This window comes from Pseudophryne corroboree, chromosome 6, assembly GCF_028390025.1.
Source record: "Pseudophryne corroboree isolate aPseCor3 chromosome 6, aPseCor3.hap2, whole genome shotgun sequence".
NCBI classification, from domain to species: Eukaryota; Metazoa; Chordata; class Amphibia; order Anura; family Myobatrachidae; genus Pseudophryne; species Pseudophryne corroboree.
In genome coordinates, this window is record NC_086449.1 from 177,093,421 (window position 1) to 177,113,210 (window position 19,790).

At 42.5% G+C, this 19,790-nt stretch overlaps 1 protein-coding gene across 2 annotated transcripts in view; it reads left to right on the top strand.

Annotated features, from left to right (window-relative positions):
- Nucleotides 1–19,790, top strand: part of UNC5D (unc-5 netrin receptor D) — an 866,621-nt gene that overhangs the window by 782,345 nt on the left and 64,486 nt on the right. For both annotated transcript variants that reach the window (XM_063932131.1, XM_063932130.1), the window contains 2 exons: nt 8,890–9,058; nt 10,585–10,812. In XM_063932131.1, the coding sequence (XP_063788201.1) occupies nt 8,890–9,058; nt 10,585–10,812 (397 nt within the window). The remainder of the gene's footprint in view (nt 1–8,889; nt 9,059–10,584; nt 10,813–19,790) is intronic.

The window sequence follows — 19,790 nt, forward strand, 5'->3', positions numbered from 1 at the left end:
CCAACTAAAATTTTCTGCAGGATAATAATGTAGTAAAAATGTACAGTAAGCATGTGTGATTGCCTTCAACTTTATTATAAGACATCATGAAATACAAAATGATACATATTCTTCAGCATATTGCAATAAGTCTTGTTTTTGGAACTGAGGGGCAGATTGACTGATGCGTTTTCACCTTCCACTTCACCAGGCTTAATACATCTACCCCTGAATCTGTATTTGTCTATTGCCTGTCATATTCAAAGTTCAAATTGTTAGTCACAGAAACATTACTGCATGGTAGATCCTTTGATAAATCCCATCACATTGTGTAAAATAAGTAATGTCTCATGTTAATAGCTTACTACAATTTGCCAGAAAAACCACATGAGACAAACTAATCACAGCTTCACAATTTAACATGGACAGAAAATGCAGCCCCTGCTCGACCCTTTATACAAAGAGATCTCTAAAAACCATAATCTGGAGCAGGTCAAACAAGAGCTATAAATTGTTGCAGCTTTAAAGGCATATCCTTATAGGGCCATTCAGATACTATATGGATATATTGGTTTGGTACTGATAAATAAATAATAAATTACTTGCATAGGTAGTGATATGGGAAACAGCAATACCAGCTCTATAGAATTAATGTTGCATTTCCAAACTACAGAAAAACTATATAAATGAATTTTTTGGATGACAATAGTAACCTATGCATGGTTAATATGTAGCCCCTTAATAAGGGGCTACGACACCCAGATATAGAGCTGTTTGCATTTTCCTGCAGCATTGTTATAAATATATTCCTATGGGAGCTTTCTTCCCACTGTTTGGGGGAGTTTCAAATGTTTGAAAAGTTGGTTGGGTGTCTATTTTTTTCCTGTCTATTAGATAGGAAAAATCAGACTCCCAACTGACTTTTCAAACAATTGAATCTCCCCCTTTATGTGTACAACCTTTGTATGTCTTTGATATACACTATGCATAGCCAGGAGCAAAATAATTGTGCGCAGCAATACCCAGCATCGCTAGTTTAGGAAGTATTTACCAATAGTTTTGTTGACATCTCTTTCATGTGCTTGCCATGAATGATCCTTGATGTGGGTTTATCACATTATGAGATATTTAAGTCATCACTATGTCCCTAACATCTGAAAATTTCAGATTAACAGCACTAAAAGCCTTGGTTCGCTCAGAGATGTGCATCCTGGCATCTCCTTTTCAGGCAGTCTGTAAAGATGAAAGACCTTGACTTCAACACCTTATCGGGCCAGCAAATTCTGTCCCTTCAAGTCCGTTCGCCTCTTCATTAAATTAAGACAGGCCTTCACACTGTTTCCATCTGCACTGGTTGCGACAAGGCCACGATAAGGACATAATGTTTTCCCTTATTTTCTAAGGAGCTGTCTAAAATAAGAACACTCCTCTTTTTTTTTTTATTATCAGCGTCTGGTATATAGATTAACTGGATGACGCCCCTAGCTGCTGTTAGCCTGGAGTGAGAAGAGATTATTTTTAATATCAAGCATCAGACAGAGATATCTTTAACAAAACAGACGGGGAAACACGGGGAGTTTGGTTGAAATATCTACAGTCCTAGGAGAATAGAACAGTGGAAAGATGATGAGCAAGACTTTCCTGTCACATACAAATATGTATGGAGAAAAACATGAAAGTTATATAAAATATAAGTTGTGTTGCATTTCATTAGATGTATAAAAGGCATGTAAAACTCAATTAGCAAGGGCTCTGAAGATACAAGTTGTTTCTCTCTTATTTGTGCTAGTAAACACTGTTACAGCTCAGATAATGACAGTTATAACATCCGGCGAACACAGTTACAATGTGTACACACAGAGTAGCCTTATGGTGACACTAATAATGATAAAGCTGCTTTGAATGTACAGTAGGGTAGCCTACTTGTTCCTTTCCTCATAATGAGTGTGATGCCTGTTTGAGGAGCACATGTTACGTGTTTTCGCAGTGCGCATGCTCCACGAAGTACACAAGTACAAGTGATGCAGAGCCGAAAACGTTTCAATTGCATCAAAACTTGCAACTGAAAGGGCGTAAATGGGCTGTAATTGGGTGTTCTCAGGGAGGTAGTTTCAATGGGGGCATATCAATGGAACTGTAGGCTATGCCGAGCTGGACATAAGTTCATGTTGGGTATGTGTGACCGGTGGTCAGGAGACCGCCGGTCACCATGCTGACGGCGGGTTCCCAGCTGTTGGGTGGCCACTGGGGGGGCGAGCGGAATGAAGCCCCTTGCAGGCTATCTGCACTCGCCATGCAGCGGGCTTGGTGGCTCACTGTGCTCGCCACAGGCAGAGGTGTAGCTAGGTGTCATGGTGCCCGGAGCAAGAATATGTTTCGGCGCCCCCTCCCCTTTACTGAATTCAGTGCATGTTTCATTTGAAAAGAAAAAATATTTAAAAATCCAAAATTGGTAACAGGACCGGTTATAGACCTTGCGGAGCTCAGGGCGAAAGTTTCCTTTGGGTTCCCCTCCATGTTTAAAAAGGGACATGGCTTCATGGGGAAGGGGCGTGGCCAGAGAATAGTACCAATTCAGATTACACCACACAGTACTGTCCATTATTCACCACATAGTATATACAGTAGCGGATCTTGCCACGGGCAAGCAGGACTTTTGCCCGGGGCGCCGCCTTCCGGAGGGTGCCGCACCATGGCAAGATCCGCTACTGTGCCCCCCGCTGTGTCCGCTGTGTCCCCCGCTGGTCCCCCGCTGTGAAGGGAACCAGACGCTCCCCGTCTAGTTTCCCTTCGTGGAGAGGACCTTTGCTGTGCGGTGCGCGATGACGTCATTGCGCACCGCACTGCATTGTGGGACTGACACAGACGCTATGGGTCATAATTGACCTCTAGTGTCTATCTGTCCCATAGATCCGAGGAGAGGAGCGGCACCGGCGGAGGTCTGCAGCGGTCGGGAATCAGGAGCGGGGATAGTAAGTATTATTTTTTTTGTGTGCAAGCGGTGCTACTACTACAGGGGGCACAATTGGGTCACAACTCTACAGGGGGCGTAACTGACCACGCCCCCTGTATGAAGCCACGCCCCCATTTTCCGCCCGGGTGCCAAAAGGGCTAGATCTGGCCCTGAGTATATACACATTACGTCATACAGGAAAGCCCCTTATACACGTTATGCCACAGTAAAGCCACTTATACATGTTACTCTGCAGCTTGTAATGCAGAGAGAGGTGCTGCAGCAGCTGGGGCAGAGATAGGTGCTGCAGCAGCTGGGACAAAGAGAGGAATGTAGCATGACAGATGTAATCCTGATGCACAGCTACAAGCAGACAGTGAGACATATAAAGAGGGAGGCAGGGCACCAGCTGTGTCTCCTGTTGTCGCCTCTGGCCTGCCTTGTTCCCTACCTAGTCTCCAAGTCAGTGTGTAGCCCTCTGCTTCTCCTCCTTCTGCTCTGCGGCTGCCTGTACAATGGCCTGCAGTATAGCGGGTGGAGGGCGGGGGGATATCAGGCGGCTGCGTGCCCTCTAACTTTTCCAGCGCCCGGAGCTTGAGCACCACCGGAGCCACCCTCGTTACACCCCTGGCCACAGGTCATATTCTCACTCTATGGATGTCATGGATACCCACGAGTGGTAATAGTCCCTGTTGGTCGGCATGTCAAACAACAGGATTTTTAGATGCCAGGATCCCGGCATCGGTATTGTGACCGGCAGTCTCCTGACCACCGGTCACATAAACGTAACCCATAAGTTCAAATATGGTGGAAATATTTTTTGCTCCTAATATATTGTAGGTGCATGTGTGCACTGATGATGACAATGATAATGATAATAATATTAATTTTATTTATATAGGGCTATTTCTCTAACAGGATTCCAGGTACTTGGTACTGTAGCAAATCAAGCTTACAGATAGGTGGCGGGTACAATACAAATGTGTATAACACTTTTTTTTGTGTGCATACAATTCAGAAGAAACATACACCTGATTTCTGATCAGTTATGCTTCAGCCCCATAGTATAGTCAGCCAGGGTGTAGCACTACTGTATATCACTGGACCACATGGAGAAATTTCAGAAGAGGGGGAACTGATGTTGCTGATCCATTGACCCTTGAGTTTCTGCCTTGTGCCGAGCCAAACACATGTTTATAAGAAAGGAGTTGGGGCCTTAGGAGTAACTGGGGCCTCGTTCAGAGATGGAGGCAAATCGCCTTCTGCTGCTTTGTACACAGCAGGTATGTGAAAATATGCCAAAGCTGCATGAGGAATCTTGTGTGAAAAGACTCCTACTGCCATTTTTTCTGATCTGCTACCTAAGTCCAAATATGCAGCATCAGATCAACATCGTGACCATTGGCTGCAGCATATGACCTCTGAGTAACCCTCATGATACTCAGGATGTTTGGCTAGACCAAGCAGCCAAGGCCAATGAAGCTACATCCAAGGACGCAGCCACTGGCTTTGGCACACCCAGAAAACAGGGCCAACATGCCCCCATTTCTGGAACACTCCCCATTGCCACCCCAAAATGTCTGCATCCCGGCAATCAACCTGTTGCTAATAGGGCACTGAGACTGGAACAGCAGCACCATCACAAAGCATGTGCACTGTGACTCTGGTACGTGTGCAGTCCTAAAACATTGGTCAGTTGTGACTGAATCAGGACTGCATCTGGTGCTGAATCATTACTTGGTCAGCATCACCTGGTCCCCCTCTGTCACTCAGCCATTGCAAACCATAGTCTCCCAACCACCATTCATTGGCAGTAAATCTAGCACTGTTGGCAGCCATTTTGTATACTGAGCCAATATTCATGGGAAGGCATTTCATTAATTCATTACATGCCTTATGTGTCACTGATGTCCCTTGTTGCAATGGTTTACTGTAGTACACAAATGATGATAGTACATTTTTTTGCTGATTTGTTATTTTAGTGTTCACACATTTGCAAAATGAAGATATACAGTATCATTTTGTAAATAATCTGTGTGTTCCAATCTATTCATATGACAAGATATAAAAATAAATAGCTTTAAATATTCAACAAAACCACTTATGTTAAACCCAACTTTCAGAAAATATTTCCAATCAGTATTGGACTGGATTATACAGAACAGTTACAAGGAGACTCTGTTTTACTTAACATACTGTATTCAATGTAAAACATATTTTATACATCAAATACATAATGATCTACAATAAGAAGTTGCTTGTAAATGTTCTTATGATATCTCTATAATAATATCACTTCTTTTATGTTTTTTTATTTAAATATTTCAAAGTGCATACTGTACATCTTGATGGGTGGCCAGGGAGAAGTGAAGTTACTGCTCCCTTTATCTCAGCCACTCTTATTGGAAAGTCAAGACATTGTAATGTAGGCCACAATCAGATCCACACAACTCATATCCCCAAATTAGGAGGTCTGACCCCAAATTGTGAAATATTATGCCATTCTGTGTGTACTCTTCATTTATTCTAATTTATAATCCCCTTAGAACAATGATCAGATTTTAAAAGCTATCCGCAACAGACATTTCTGGGTTCTCAAATTATTAATTATTAATTAAACATTGTTTAATAAACACATCATTCCAAACTGTAACATAATTATAAATCTGATCACTGAGGGGCACCAGACCTGCTGACTAAGTGAGAATTGCAAACTATGGATAGCTCACAAAGTGCACTGAATCCAGTTTTGTATGTAATCAATATGCTCTGCAAACACAATACTTCCGTACATTTTATCAGCTCACCTATCTATCCACATTCATCAATCATCCTATCTGTTACAGTCTCCATTTTCTAATACAGCTGCTATTTTTCCAGCCGGGAATCACGATCCCCCGTCTTCTTGTTTTCTACTCCTCCCTCTCTTTCTCTCTCTCCTCCACACTCCTGACCTTCTATCTCTTTCTTTTGGATCCATTAATGGTCCCTTGAGATCTTCCTCAGACTTTCATGTATCTTGAATGGGACCTAATGGGTTTTTAGCACCTTTCTTTGAATTAAAAGCTTTTACCAACTGGAAAGGTGAAGAAGTAAACCTCCATTAAATGGGAATAAACACAAGAGACCAAGCAATCCCCAAACACCACTTTTGTGTCTTCATATTTCTACAGTCAACACTTTTAAGATGGGAAGCCCCAGAGCAATGCTGACTGCATCAACCTGAAATAATATACAGTACAGTACATTACACAATCCTCTCTACTGTCCTTTCACATCTATGATATACAGTAATAAATATATATATATATATATATATATATATATATATATATATATATATACTCCTGGAATGGACTAGAAACCGCACTTGCATTTTCAGGTATAATAATGAAAGCTTTATGAAGCTGGCAGCAGAAATATCCATTATGCTGCTAAAATTATAATCACCAGCTGGATATTTCCATTGGACTGTGAAATTGTAATCTTATATAACCATTATACAGACAGCTGGCAAATATCACTGACCAGAGGCCTAACTAGACCTTTTTGGTCCTTGATGCATTTGACGCATTCCAAACTCCCAAATTCAACTCGAAGCCAATACAAAGTAATATATTTTTGCAAATAGCTACATAAAGTGGAAGATTTTGAACTTTCTAGAATTTCATGTAATAATACAGCTTGACCTAACAGTAAGTGATCCTTTTCAGCACCTTTAGTAACTAGTATCACCTTCTTCAGCAGAAGTTATTATCTCTTGCATTGATTATTGCAATAGTCTTCTTACTGGTCTTACCAAAAAGAGACTCTCCCCATTACAATCCATTCTGAATGCAGCTGCGAGGCTAATCTTCCTTACTAGACATTCATCGTCTGCAGACCCACTATGTCAGTCACTCCATTGTGACTACCTGTATTCTACCGTATTCAATATAAAATACTTTTACTGTCACACAAGTCTATTAACCAAACTGCACCAACATACATCTCTTTGCTTATCTCAAAATATCTACCAACCCAGCCCCTTCGCTCTTCACAAGATCTACATCTCACATACACACTCATTACTTGCTCCCATGCAAGATTGCATGACTTTCTTCAGGCTGAACCCACTCTGTGGACTCTGTGGAATTACCTAACATGCACAATAAGACTCTCCTCTGGTCTCCAAACCTTCAAGCGTTCCCTGAAAACTCACCTATTCAAACAAGCTTATCAAATTCCAGAATCGCTCACATTACCTTCATGAGCATTCCTATCCAATTACATATGGGGCCGCACTCATCAATTGTGGCTCCATTGCACACAAGCCTTCCCGGCGTGACTAGGCGATCTGTCCGCCTAGTTACGCCGGGAGTGCACAGAGAGGCTCCCATTTTAGTGAATGGGACGCGTGCGCATCACGGACGCAAGTGCACCCCGGATGCGGCCAATAGCCGCGTCCGGGCAGGCGTGCCCAGGCACAGACGGAGTCACGATTAGCATGGCTCCATCTGTATATCCCCACTGTATAGTCCTCACATATCCTTCAACATATCTTCTCTTCACTTTCCTCTTCCTCCTGAACCTGGTTCATAGTTTGGTGATGTTTTGCATAAACTGCAAATTTTTGGTTATGCCACAAAATTTATAATACAATTTATGCAAGACTTTGACTTGGTCACTCTAAAATATTGCCATCTTCTTCTTCCATTCAGTTATTAGTTATTAAAGGAATTGTTATTAAAGACCACCTTCTGCTCAGATACCTTGACATTTTATTGTAGAACTACCTGGTATTATACAGAATTCATTATTGCCTTGGAACGTGGCTGTAAAAGTATTCGTAGAAGTATCATTGTCACAATGATACTTCTACTAATACTTTTACAGCCATGTTCCAAAACTAGGATAGTACTGGGGTATCATGGCTGGCCACCTCAGGCTCTCACAATCTCCTGTTTCCTGAAGTGCTGGAGGATGGTTCAATATAATTGCCTTCAGGCTTACACTGGGATCCCTGTTCAAATGCTTTATGGAGCTGAGTTATAACAAACCAGTTTAGTGCAGCAAAGGTTTCTAGAATATTTGGCTTGTGTATAATGTATATGTTGTGTTTGCTACACTAGTAAATCATAAAGTTTTTTTTATTTCATTTGAAACCAATTAATTATTATCTCCTGGAGAAGAATCTGCAGCCAGAAAATTCTGTAAACCCTGAAGACTGAGTAGATGATGCTCTGGCCATAGCTACCTCGTAGAACAAAAAGTACATACAGTAGCTTCACTGTGGGATGTTTGTTGATTGCCTGTCACTTGCTAAACCTGCAATATTTACTGGTTCCCATAAACGAAAGCTGTTATCCAGCTGTCAGACCATCTAATCCTGTAATTACATTGTCTACCCAGTGCCACTCTATAAAACCACTCAAGTGTGGACTTGAGAAAACTCTCAAAAGTGCAGTCAGCAAAGCTTCTTTTTGGCTGCAGACATCAAAACTGGGACAACTGGGGGGCTGTTATTGTTGGGAAACAGTTGCTAGAAAGAAACCTGTTAGGACAAAAGACAAAACGCCTCAGAGTTAACAACACTAAGTGTCTTTGCATCTCACCATCATTTTAAAAGACTAGAATGGGCATTCTTTGTGGACAATATACTTCCATTATCATATCATTGTCCTGGTCTAAGAGAGGTATTTTTCACTTTTATAGGGACAGCGTATAGGGACAGCGGATGATAATAATAGTCTATTAGAACAGCTTCTGCTGCTGCTCCTAAAGGGGTGTTAGATAGGAACATAGCTTACATAAAATTCTGCCAGGTTTAGCCTATTGATTTTATCATGTACTGAGCAATTCAATGCTACAAAGGATTTTATTATGCTAGAGAAGATGGGACATGTGGTTAATTTTTTTATTTATGCTCCTGGCATAGCACAGAATTTTTTGTCTTCATTTGCTCCATCTTTTTATAGCTTGCAGCTGGAAGGATCGGAGGTCCTCTTAGGACCTGAGGTCACCTGTGGACCGCTTGATATGACCTTCTCTACTCCTGTGGCCTTAACCATCCCACACTGCGCTGAAGTCAGCTGCGAGCACTGGCATGTCCGACTCAAAAGAAGATCACAACAGGGCAAATGGGAGGCAAGTGGCCTATACAAATACAATGCTACCTTGCAAAAAATTGATGCACAGAACAAAGCAATGTATAAATAAGCAAGAACAATGATAACTTTGCATATAATTCACCTATTTATGTAAATTATAAGGATATTACAAGACATTGAGAGGGACTATGGTCATATATATTTTGAACAACTAGTAGTACATAATGCTTTGTATAGACATGTACTGCAGATGATGTTTTTTTTTTTAAAATATGAGGTCTTCCACTGATCCATATGTATTTTTTACATATGCATTTGTTGTAAAGAGGAGACATCTGTATAAACGAATGTTACTTTACAACCATGCAAAAGTGCAGTCTCACTTTATGATGTCATGTGCCTGTTAAAATGCTCCTGTTTTTTATATGATGAAGAGCATGGATGTACAAGCAACAGTTTGGCCAATGTGATTGGAGGAATTGGGTGAAAACATTTATATCAAGGAGAACACTGGTCCTTAATTGGTTCAGTATGATTTACTGATGGTTCGGATGCCGGCCGTCAGTATACCGACAACGGTATCCCGGCCGATAGTATGCCTGCAGCGGGGCGAGCGCAAAGAGTCCCCTTGCGGGCTTTCTATACTTGCCAAGCTGCGGGCTCGGTGACTTGGTGTGATTGCCATAGGTTCTATTCCCACTCTATGGGTGTCGTGGACACCCACGAGTGGGAATAACCCCTGTGAGCCGGGATTCCGGCTGTTGGTATTGTCAGTAGTTGGGATTTTGGCGTCGGTATCATGACTGTCGGGATCCCGGCTGCCGGCAAATTAACTGCATCCCTCCTTAACTAGTATTTAGACACCACCATTGGCGCAGCATCGCTCACACCATTGATACTTGCACCAGTCTTATGGCAGGTGCAGTTTCTGTATGATTCTGGCCTTGCATGGCTGCGGCTCTGCATCTGGGAACACAGCCTGTCACTGACATGCCTGCGCCACTCCCATAGCACGCCAATCAGACAGACTTTCTTGCACTCACTTCAAGTCACCTCCCATTTCTGGTACTTTCTGTTCCGATCACAGCATCTTTGTGCGCACAGTGTTTCACACATACACCATAGGGGTTTTCAGAAATTCCCGCACATGTACTGGTCTAAAAAATTGCTCAGCTACATGAACATCAGCAGTGTGTGTGTGGTTGCGTGTGACTATGAATCAGGTCCTTTATGTCTTATAAATGACCCTTAGTGATTCTGAATCGATAATACATTAACTGGACTATAACATTGATTACATGGTACACTGTACTTACAAGCCTAAGACACTTGTTTTATTGATTGTGTTCCTTTAAAGGTGAATCCTTTGTAAGATATCTTTCTTTTACATACTGTATACCTTTCTCATCACTAGCAGAATCTCACCCCTCAAGGTCCACCTCCCCCCTCCTTCATGCGCATCTCATGACAGGCATATGTCAGTAATAAAGAATCAGTAGCTGGTGCCAATGGTATTAACACATGAAATGCTACTTTCTGTTCAATTCCTGCTTTCTCTTTCAGGAGGTGATGTCCACAGATGATGAAACCACCTCATTTTACTGCCTGTTGGATCCCTTTGCTTGCCATATATTAATGGACAGCTTTGGCACTTATGCTTTGGTGGGAGAACCTCTCACAGACTGTGCAGTAAAGGAGCTCAAGGTGGCTGTGTTTGGCTGTATGTCCTGCAACTCTCTGGATTACAACCTGAGGGTTTACTGTGTGGATAACACCCCATGTGCATTCCAGGTAAGAGTGTCATTAGTCCTTGAAATAATATTTTTATTATTTACAGTATATTATTTTTTAAATCATGACTAGGTTGTATAATAAAAGTATCTCCATATTCTAAGTTTCCTCTCATCACTTGAATACCAGACATAAGCTTTTGCATTTTGTTATAGCGTGGAGACAGCCATTTTGTATGCGCACAAGAAAGGGAGACCACTCCTATTTGGCGCTAGTCAGCTTACATCTACATGAGATACTGTGATATAGCCAAAACTTAATTAAAAATAAGGCATGTGTCAAGTGTAGTAAAAACAAGCTAAAGTTTTAATTTAAACAGACACTTTTTTAAAACATGACACTTAAATTGAACAAGAGTGAATAACATAGGGAATCCTACCAAGATGGTGTCCGGAGCCGCAGGTGTAATATGCAAGGTATACCCGGGAAAGATACCCTGCATAAGGCTCCGGAAGGCGAGAATTCCCTGTGGAATGAACCAAGTCCTAAACAGTCCTTGGCAGTCCGGGGCACTGGTAGGCAGACACATTTTTTAAATCATGACTAGGTTGTATAATAAAAGTATCTCCATATTCTAAGTTTCCTCTCATCACTTGAATACCAGACATAAGCTTTTGCATTTTGTTATAGCGTGGAGACAGCCATTTTGTATGGTGAACCTACTGTACTGTATGTCATAGGAACGTATCACACTACTAAAAACTGGTGACATAATTGAGGCACGAGGTACAGTATGCTGTCACTATTGCTTAATGAATTAATAAAATACATTCCAAAGGATTTGGATTTAGCCAAAACATTAGTTGTCTTCACTGGAGTTCATTTATGAAGTTCGAGGCATACCACAAAATGCCATTGTTCTGCACTGGTGCAAGTCACTGGTCCACCCAGTGCACATCAATGAAAACATCTTTAGGAGGTGGATTACGCACATGTCAAATCAAAGTCCAGCTTTATACCTCTTTCAAGGAAAATACATTTATTATGTTCTCTCCTAAAAAAATAATAGTAGGTTTTACCTTCTTTATCGCTCAATTACATTATGAGACTAAGGGCTAAAACACACTACCCGGCTTTTGCCGGCAGGAAAAAAGCCGGACGGCTTTTTCCCGTGCCGGCATTGTAGTTAATAGTGTGAGGGCTAGGGTCCCTTCACACTGCACGGCCCCGGCCCGGCTGCCGGGTTGCAGCCGGGTCTCACCACTGGAAGGTCCGGCTGCCGGGCGGGCGCCGGGCCGTCTTTGCAGCCAGTGAACCGTGTGTGTGAAGGGGAGCTTTCACACACAACGGTTTTTTTCCAAGCCGTGTCTGATGCTGCGCATGCGCACAGCATCACACACGGCTCAAAGCCGTCCTGTGTGCGAGACTCTGCCGGTTTCTCCCGGATGGCAAAAAGCCAGACAAAGTTTGTCCGGCTTTTTGCCATCCGGGAGAAACCGGCCAGTGTGTTACAGCCCTAAGGGAACATTAGTACTGTTTTTTTAATGATATGTGTCATCATTGTGTATGTGAAGCTTGTATTTTTATTTTCTGTTTAGGCTGCGGGGGGAGGGTTTGGGTTAGGCTCCAGATGGGGGGGTTAGGGGGTGAGGGGTTTCTAAACTGCGGGATGCCGCGGACGGTCTTCTGACTGCTGGCATCCCCACCACTGGCATTTTAGCCTCAACCCGACAGGGGGATGAAATGGGGCTGAATCATTTGCATCTGATAAGAGGCTGTCCCAACAATTACTTTCCCCCTATTAATACATCTTCCTTCATTGATTGCTTATCGGATCAGTGAAAGAGGAGTTTTTACCGTGCGTGCGCATGTTTTCAGGTTGTGCAAAGGGACTTAAAGATGCTGCTTCCTCAAGTTTCATTAAGTCAATAAGTTTAACAAATACTATTTCATGTCAGTTATGTCTTTCTGTTATACTGAAAACTAGCCCAGTTTATTTACTAAGTGGCAGTTTGGAAAAGCTGCCACTTCCCGATGTGTTTAAGCACAGGGTGTTTTCATACTTACTTACTACTGCAATGTTTCAGGTAGTCCCTCCCATCCACGGTGCACTGGCCCAATCTACCACATCCCACCCACTTCTTAATGAAATGGGCAGGATGAGGAGATTATACAGGAAATTATGGAGCCAAATGGAGGGGGTGGGGCTAAATGATGTGATCACATCATTTTGGTTGTTGGGCCAAGTGATGTGGCATCTCCCAGAGAAGAGACCTTAAAGTAGGCAACTATGGGTGCTTTGCTATTAAAAATATTGCCCTTTTAAATCGTAGGGCATAAACACACTGGGAACTAGGTCTTTTAAACAGACATTTAGTAAATAAACAAACACTCTTTAAATTCAGGTGCTTTTATGAAAGAGCAAATATAGTAGATGTACTGTACTGTTTATGGTTACGATCACCCCTCATTTCTCTTTACATAAACTGTGCTCTAAAAAATGTAAATCTCATTTCTGCACTGTTCCACAAAACAAGGTGTACAGCTGGCCCAAAGCTGCTGTGCTTGTGCTTCATAAATGACCTACTATGTGATGGTAATAGCTACATGTTGGGTAGATCTCCACAGACGCTACTTTTCTCATTTCCTTTCATGGAAGATCTGTGTATTATTTACTACCTGGAAATAAAAACCATGCATTAAAAGTAAGCAGAAAGAAATATTCATGGAGGAAAAGACATCCTCATAGTGATACCCTCTAAAAACGACAATTGACTGTGCAGCAGGATAATCAGAGATGGTATGGAGAGCACAGACTGTGAAAGAGAAGAGGGAACAGATTCTCAGCTTGCAAATTGCGCTCATTTTAATCGGAGACAAAAGGACAAAGTTTCAGTCTCATCAGGTTGATCGTATAAAGGGCAAATCAAAGCAGTTTCTCTGCCTGTGTTCTTATAATAAAATGAGAGTGTCAAACACAGCAATTGCTCACTTTCCGAGAATGATCTATGCTTCTGATGTGCTGTGTCCTTTTTTTTTCCAGGCAGACTGTGCTTCTGTGCTGCAGATCCAGCCCCGCGCTGCAGTACATTTTATATATAAGCAGCAGTAGTGTCTGGATGAACATAATGTATTACAGCTGCCTTTGTCCCCAAAATAGCTTTAGCTCTAAGGAATAATATCTGGAAACTACTGAATCCATCTAAAGCTTAAACCATACAGTGATTATGATTACGTTGCACAAACTTAGGTGGCAAGAAGGTTAATGAGGCATTATAGGGGGAATGCAATTATCTGTGATGTCCGCAAAGTGTCGTCAGACTCAGGACAGTTGGAGTGCTGTCAAACGACCACCAATGTTCCCTCTCACCCTATAGATGTGCGTTGGAAGATTAGGTATTGTCATAATATTGGGGTCGCACATTGATGAGATTTATATCCCCCCCCACGTAAAATGTTTCTTTTTTACATATGGAGCACTTGAAACAGACACGGCTTCTACAAATATGTTGTTTTAGATACAATTAATATTTTCTGCCCACTGTTAAGTGATCCGGTACCCCCAGTGATGCAAAGGAACAGAGGAGAGATATGTAAGAAACCAGTGCCTTCAAGGGAACAATATTAGAATTATAGCATTAAAAACTAAACCTACAGGGTTTCACTGAACAGCAAATTCACAGCACACAGATATTGAAGGCTACCAAACAGGGAGTTATATTGGTAAGATGAGTCATAAAGTTTTGATAATGAGTAGGAAGCTTTACAGAATAATCTGTAGTCAATGTTGAGAACCAAGATGGGTCTGATGTATTGTGGAAGTATGTAGTCATTGAAATGTAGGCTTGGAGGAATTCTTGCCTGCTTGTCTCCTTCTGCAGTGTTTAATTAAAAAAGGTACCTAAAGGTGAATCAGCCGAGTTGCACATTTTTATAATATGCTGTCAAAAAGCTGTGTCTGGTCCTGGGGGCCCTAAGAGTTTTTAGCATTCTGATCGCATCAGCGAACTCTTTGCAGATGATTGATGCATTGAGATCGTCCAGCTCCCCCCTGGGACACCATAGTGAGCCAGGAGTCACAGGCAATCAAGCCATTGGCGCAAGCCATCCAGCAAGACAGTTATTATTTCTGGGAGTCGCTGGAATTAGGAATTAGTTTGTATGCAGATGTGACATTCTTTTATATTTAACTTAGAACTTAATTAGTTTGCTTTATTTATTTATTAAACCACCCATCTGATTATTCTGCACCCTGAAGGCTCTGGGTAAACTCCTTGAAGTCAGAAGCAATGCTCCAGGAAATATTTTAGATTCTCCTTGGTGCCAGAAATACTTTTCCCATTTGGTTATCTACTTCTACCATGACTATTTATTTCTTTTTTAACTGTTTTTTATATAGCATTGTATATTCTGTTGCACTTTACAATTGGAACAACAGTGATTATACGAATCTGGGTAATAACAGACAGACATAGCGGTAGGATGGCCCTGACTATTCCGATAGAGGTTACATGGGGAGGTGGACTGGAGGTGGCAGCCAGGCTTTTAGGTACCTTAGGTATAGTATATTATTTATTTTTCTAGGGTATTGAATCTGATGAGTCCTCGCAGATCCACATAACTTATATAACAGCTTTTATTTATGTTAAGTTCAAAACTTCAACTAGTTAATGCTTCTTAGAATTTTACTGAGATTACTTACTTAAGCAATATAATATTACTTACTTAAGCAATATATGATTTTCCTTTCCCTTCTCCTTTTAACGCATACTTACTGACATTTAATTTCTCCTCCGTGAGAAGCCTGGAGATGAGACGCTGCAAGGAACTTCGGAGTGCAGGGTCAGGCTCTCACAACATCAAGCCCCCATCTCCCCCCCCCCCCACACACACACCTCAAGAACACACTGCGGTATGCAGGTCCGCGGGAAGGGGGTAGGGCTAAAAAATTAGGATTTGCATAATTTTAGCCCTTCACCCTCTGCACGGACACACAAATGGTGGTGATTCTCTCTCAATCCTGCCCACTTCACTAGGGTGCGGGCAGGATGTGGGCGATCTGCCTGCCCTTCCTGGGGTTCGGGGGCTACCCCAAAAATCGTGAGCCTCCTGCAACTTCCGGGAGAGTAGACAAGTATGTTTTAACTCCCTCCTCCCTCTCTCCCCCCCCCCCCCCCCCCCGTGTGCTTATTGTAAAATAGAAACATTCGGAATACAGAATTTTAAAAGTCAAAGCAATTATCTGTGTTGACCTTGTGGGTGCGAGTCATAGCGTCAGTGGCTGCTTTAAAGGGGTTTGCGGCTGCCTGAACTCACATAAAAGTGCTCATCACCCCATAGGGCACCAAGCAATTTTGTGTGAGCTTGGGCTGAAACCTGCCTGTGAAGGGTGCGAAATTGGGTGCCGTTGCCATGATACGCTGCGACAATGGCACATCGCGCCCTTCACACCTAATTGGATTGACCCCTATTATTGTGTAAAAGCACATTCCATGATAAATTGCATACATTCCATGATACATCAAATGAGAAATGGGGATAAAAATCTCCAGTGGATTTATTTGTAACTAATTATGCAACCTACCAGTAAATGTGGAGGCTGATTTAAATACTGAAAACAATACTGTGTTTCCCTATGATGTTTTATGTGGCTTGCACACTGTATAATGCACCATGTTACTGGATAGATACTGTATGAGATCCAGCATCACTACAGCTGTATTTTCAGGAGATTTCATCTGTTTTTCCATTTCAACTCCTGACAGCCTGGCTATCAGCGGAGCTGGCACACAGAATACCCCCTGCCCTCCTAACTATACAGACCTACCATTGTTAAAAATTTCTATTCTCTAACTCAAAGGGCGGCTCACAGGCATTTAATGGATATTAGGATGTATTTTTCACCAGTGCAAAATTGCTGCCAGCTGACTGAGCAAGATTCCAGCTGTAGCGAAATACTCGCTCCTGGGGGAATGACAAGGGTATGATTGCTAAAGGGACAGCTGAGTTGCTTTTGTGTGAGCGTGTTTCCTGCTCCTTTTGTCATTGAAAAAGGCAACTTTCTCCATCTATTAATAATGCATCTTGCTATTTTTTCATTGTTTCAGCAAACTTACTTGTGTGTTATGATGCCACTGGAAGTCCAGCAAATTGGTCTGACCCACCATTGGAGAGAAAAGCACATGACAGATCCAGACTTAAAGAACTTAGGAGTGCATGTACTAAGCAGTGATAAAAGCGGAGAAGTGAGCCAGTGGAGAAATTTACCATGGCAACCAATCAGTACAATTATATAGTATGCAAATTAGAAATGTTATGTCAATGCTGATTGGTTGCCATGGGCAACTTCTCCACTGGCTCACTTCTCCACTTTTATCACTGCTTAGTACATGTCCCCCTTAGAGATGTGTTTTGTCTCAAAGCTCCAAATTACAGGAGCCATAGATGGGAAAAGCTGCATTTGTTTTATTGCGCATTCACTCTGTATTATTCCAAGCCGGCATGTGATCATTATATTATTCATTTTTACATTTCTGAATGGAGCTGCAATGTGGGCAGGATGCCTGCATGTAAGTTCTCTGTGTTGCTCTAGTAATAGACATTGTTTGATATTCGCAATTCAGTAGGAGTCACACTAATACCCCTTTCAACTGAGAGAGCCGGGGCACACCCGGGAATGTGTTCCTGGACGCATTCTGGGACACAACCCGGGAATGACCCCTTTCACACTGCACTTAGACCTGGGATTGACCCGGACAGCCCCGTTTACACTGATCCCGGGAAATCACTGCAAATGCATATGTATGTCATTAGAGATGGACATTTTTCTAGCTCACATAGATGAGCAAGCAAAGGGAGAACTGCTTTTTCAGAGTCTTCATTTTATTATACATATTGCTGTTGTGTCCGGATAATTCCTCTGGCTTCAAGCAGCTTTGCAATGTTCTTATAAACAATAGCATCCTTCACTGTGCCTGTTATCTGTCTCTTTATTTCCTCCTCCCCCCTTATGCTGAGCAGCTCTCTGATCTCCTGATCAGTCCAGGTCGCCATATTGCCTGTCTCCTCCGCCCGGCACTGAATGATGACATCTTCATTTCTGAGCCCAAGAAAGCTCCAATCAGAGACCATTTAACAGTCCCATGTACTGAATCCCGGGTAGGGCACATTCACACTGCACCACATCCCGGGTCGATTACGGACTCAACCCAGGTCGAGACCTGGGATGAAATGCCGGGACTCTCGACCCGTGATATTCTTTCAGGACCCTTGCACTCTGAGCAAATTCCCGGGTTGATGTGCGTTCATGTGCAATAAGCCGGGAAATATTTGTCAGTGTGAAAGGGGTATAAGTGATAATCAGTGATTAGGAATTACTAAACTTTTTTTTTTTTGTGTGTGTGTGTAAGAAATATTGGTACTAATTCAGACCTGATCGCTGTGCTGCAAATTTGCAGATGTCTGACAATCATTAATGTGCCCATACATCACCTCAATCGACTGTCATTTTACTAGTTACATGTAGAAAACCTACCACCTGCTGCCCCCCTTCTGTTTTTGAACTCAGTAACATTATCACCACAATTAACCCTTCTGTTAACAAAGTTAAAAGTTAGAAAAAAACAACAACATAAGAGTCCTCTCCTCCAAAAGGAATAACCAGCCCCGGGCCCTGGGTAATAAAATACAGGAAACAAAATGTGTAGGGGTTCCCTGTATTTAATGAACCAGCACTGGGCTCTTGGAGCTGGCCCTGGTTATAAAAATTTGGGGGGGAAGGGGGAGGGGGGGGGAGTAGGGATCCCCAGAATTTTATGAACCAGCACCAGGGCTCCACAGTCAGGAGACATACAGTGCATCCGGAAAGTATTCACAGCACTTTTGACAATGTGAAAAAAGTTTTCTTTAGATTTTTGCTAAATTATTTAAAATAAAAAACTAAGAAATCACATGTACATAAGTATTAATAGCCTTTGCCATGAAGCTCAAAATTGAGCTCAGGTGCATCCTTTTTCCACTGATCATCCTTGAGATGTTCCTACAGCTTAATTTGGGTTCACCTGTGGTGAATTCAGTTGATTGGACATGATTTGGAAAGGCACAGACCTGTCTATATAAGGTCCTACACTTGAGAGTGCATGTTTGAGCACAAACTAAGCATGAAGTCAAAGAAATTGTCTGTAGACCTCTGAGACAGGATTATCTCGAGGCACAAGTCTGGGGAAGAGTACAGAATAATATCTGCTGCTATGAAGGTCCCAATGAGCACAGTGGTCTCCATCATCCATAATTGGAAGACGTTCAGAACCACCAGGACTCTTCCTAGAGCTGGCCGGCTGTCTAAACTGAGCGATTGGGGGAGAAAGGTCCTAGGGGGTAATTCAGACCTGATCGTAGCAGCAAATTTGTTAGCAGTTGGGCAAAACCATGGGGGTCATTTCGAGTTGATCGCTAGCTGCCGTTGTTCGCAGCGCAGCGATCAGGCTAAAAATCTGCATTTCTGTGCATGCGTATGCACCACAATGCGTACGCGAGACGTACGGGTACAAAGGCATTTGTTGTTTTGCACAAGTTCTAGCAAAGTTTTCAGTCGCACTGACGGCCACAAGAAGATTGACAGGAAGAGGGCGTGTCTGGGTGTCAACTGACCATTTTCAGGGAGTGTTTGAGAAAACGCAGGCGTGTCTGAAAAAACGCAGGCGTGGCTGGGCGTTCGCTGAGCGGGTGTGTGACGTCAAATCCGGACACGAATAGACTGAAGTGATCACAAGCACTGCGTAGGTTGAGAGCTATTCAGAAACTGCACAAACTGTTTTTGCAGAGCTCGGCTGCACATGCGTTCGCACTTCAGCTAAGCTAAAATACACTCCCCAGTGGGCGGCGGCATAGCGTTTGCACGGCTGTAAACTAGCGAGCGATCAACTCAGAATGACCCCCCCATGCACACTGCAGGGGAGGCAGATATAACATGTGCAGAGAGAGTTAGATTTGGGTGGGGGGTGTTCAAACTGAAATCTAAATTGCAGTGTAAAAATAAA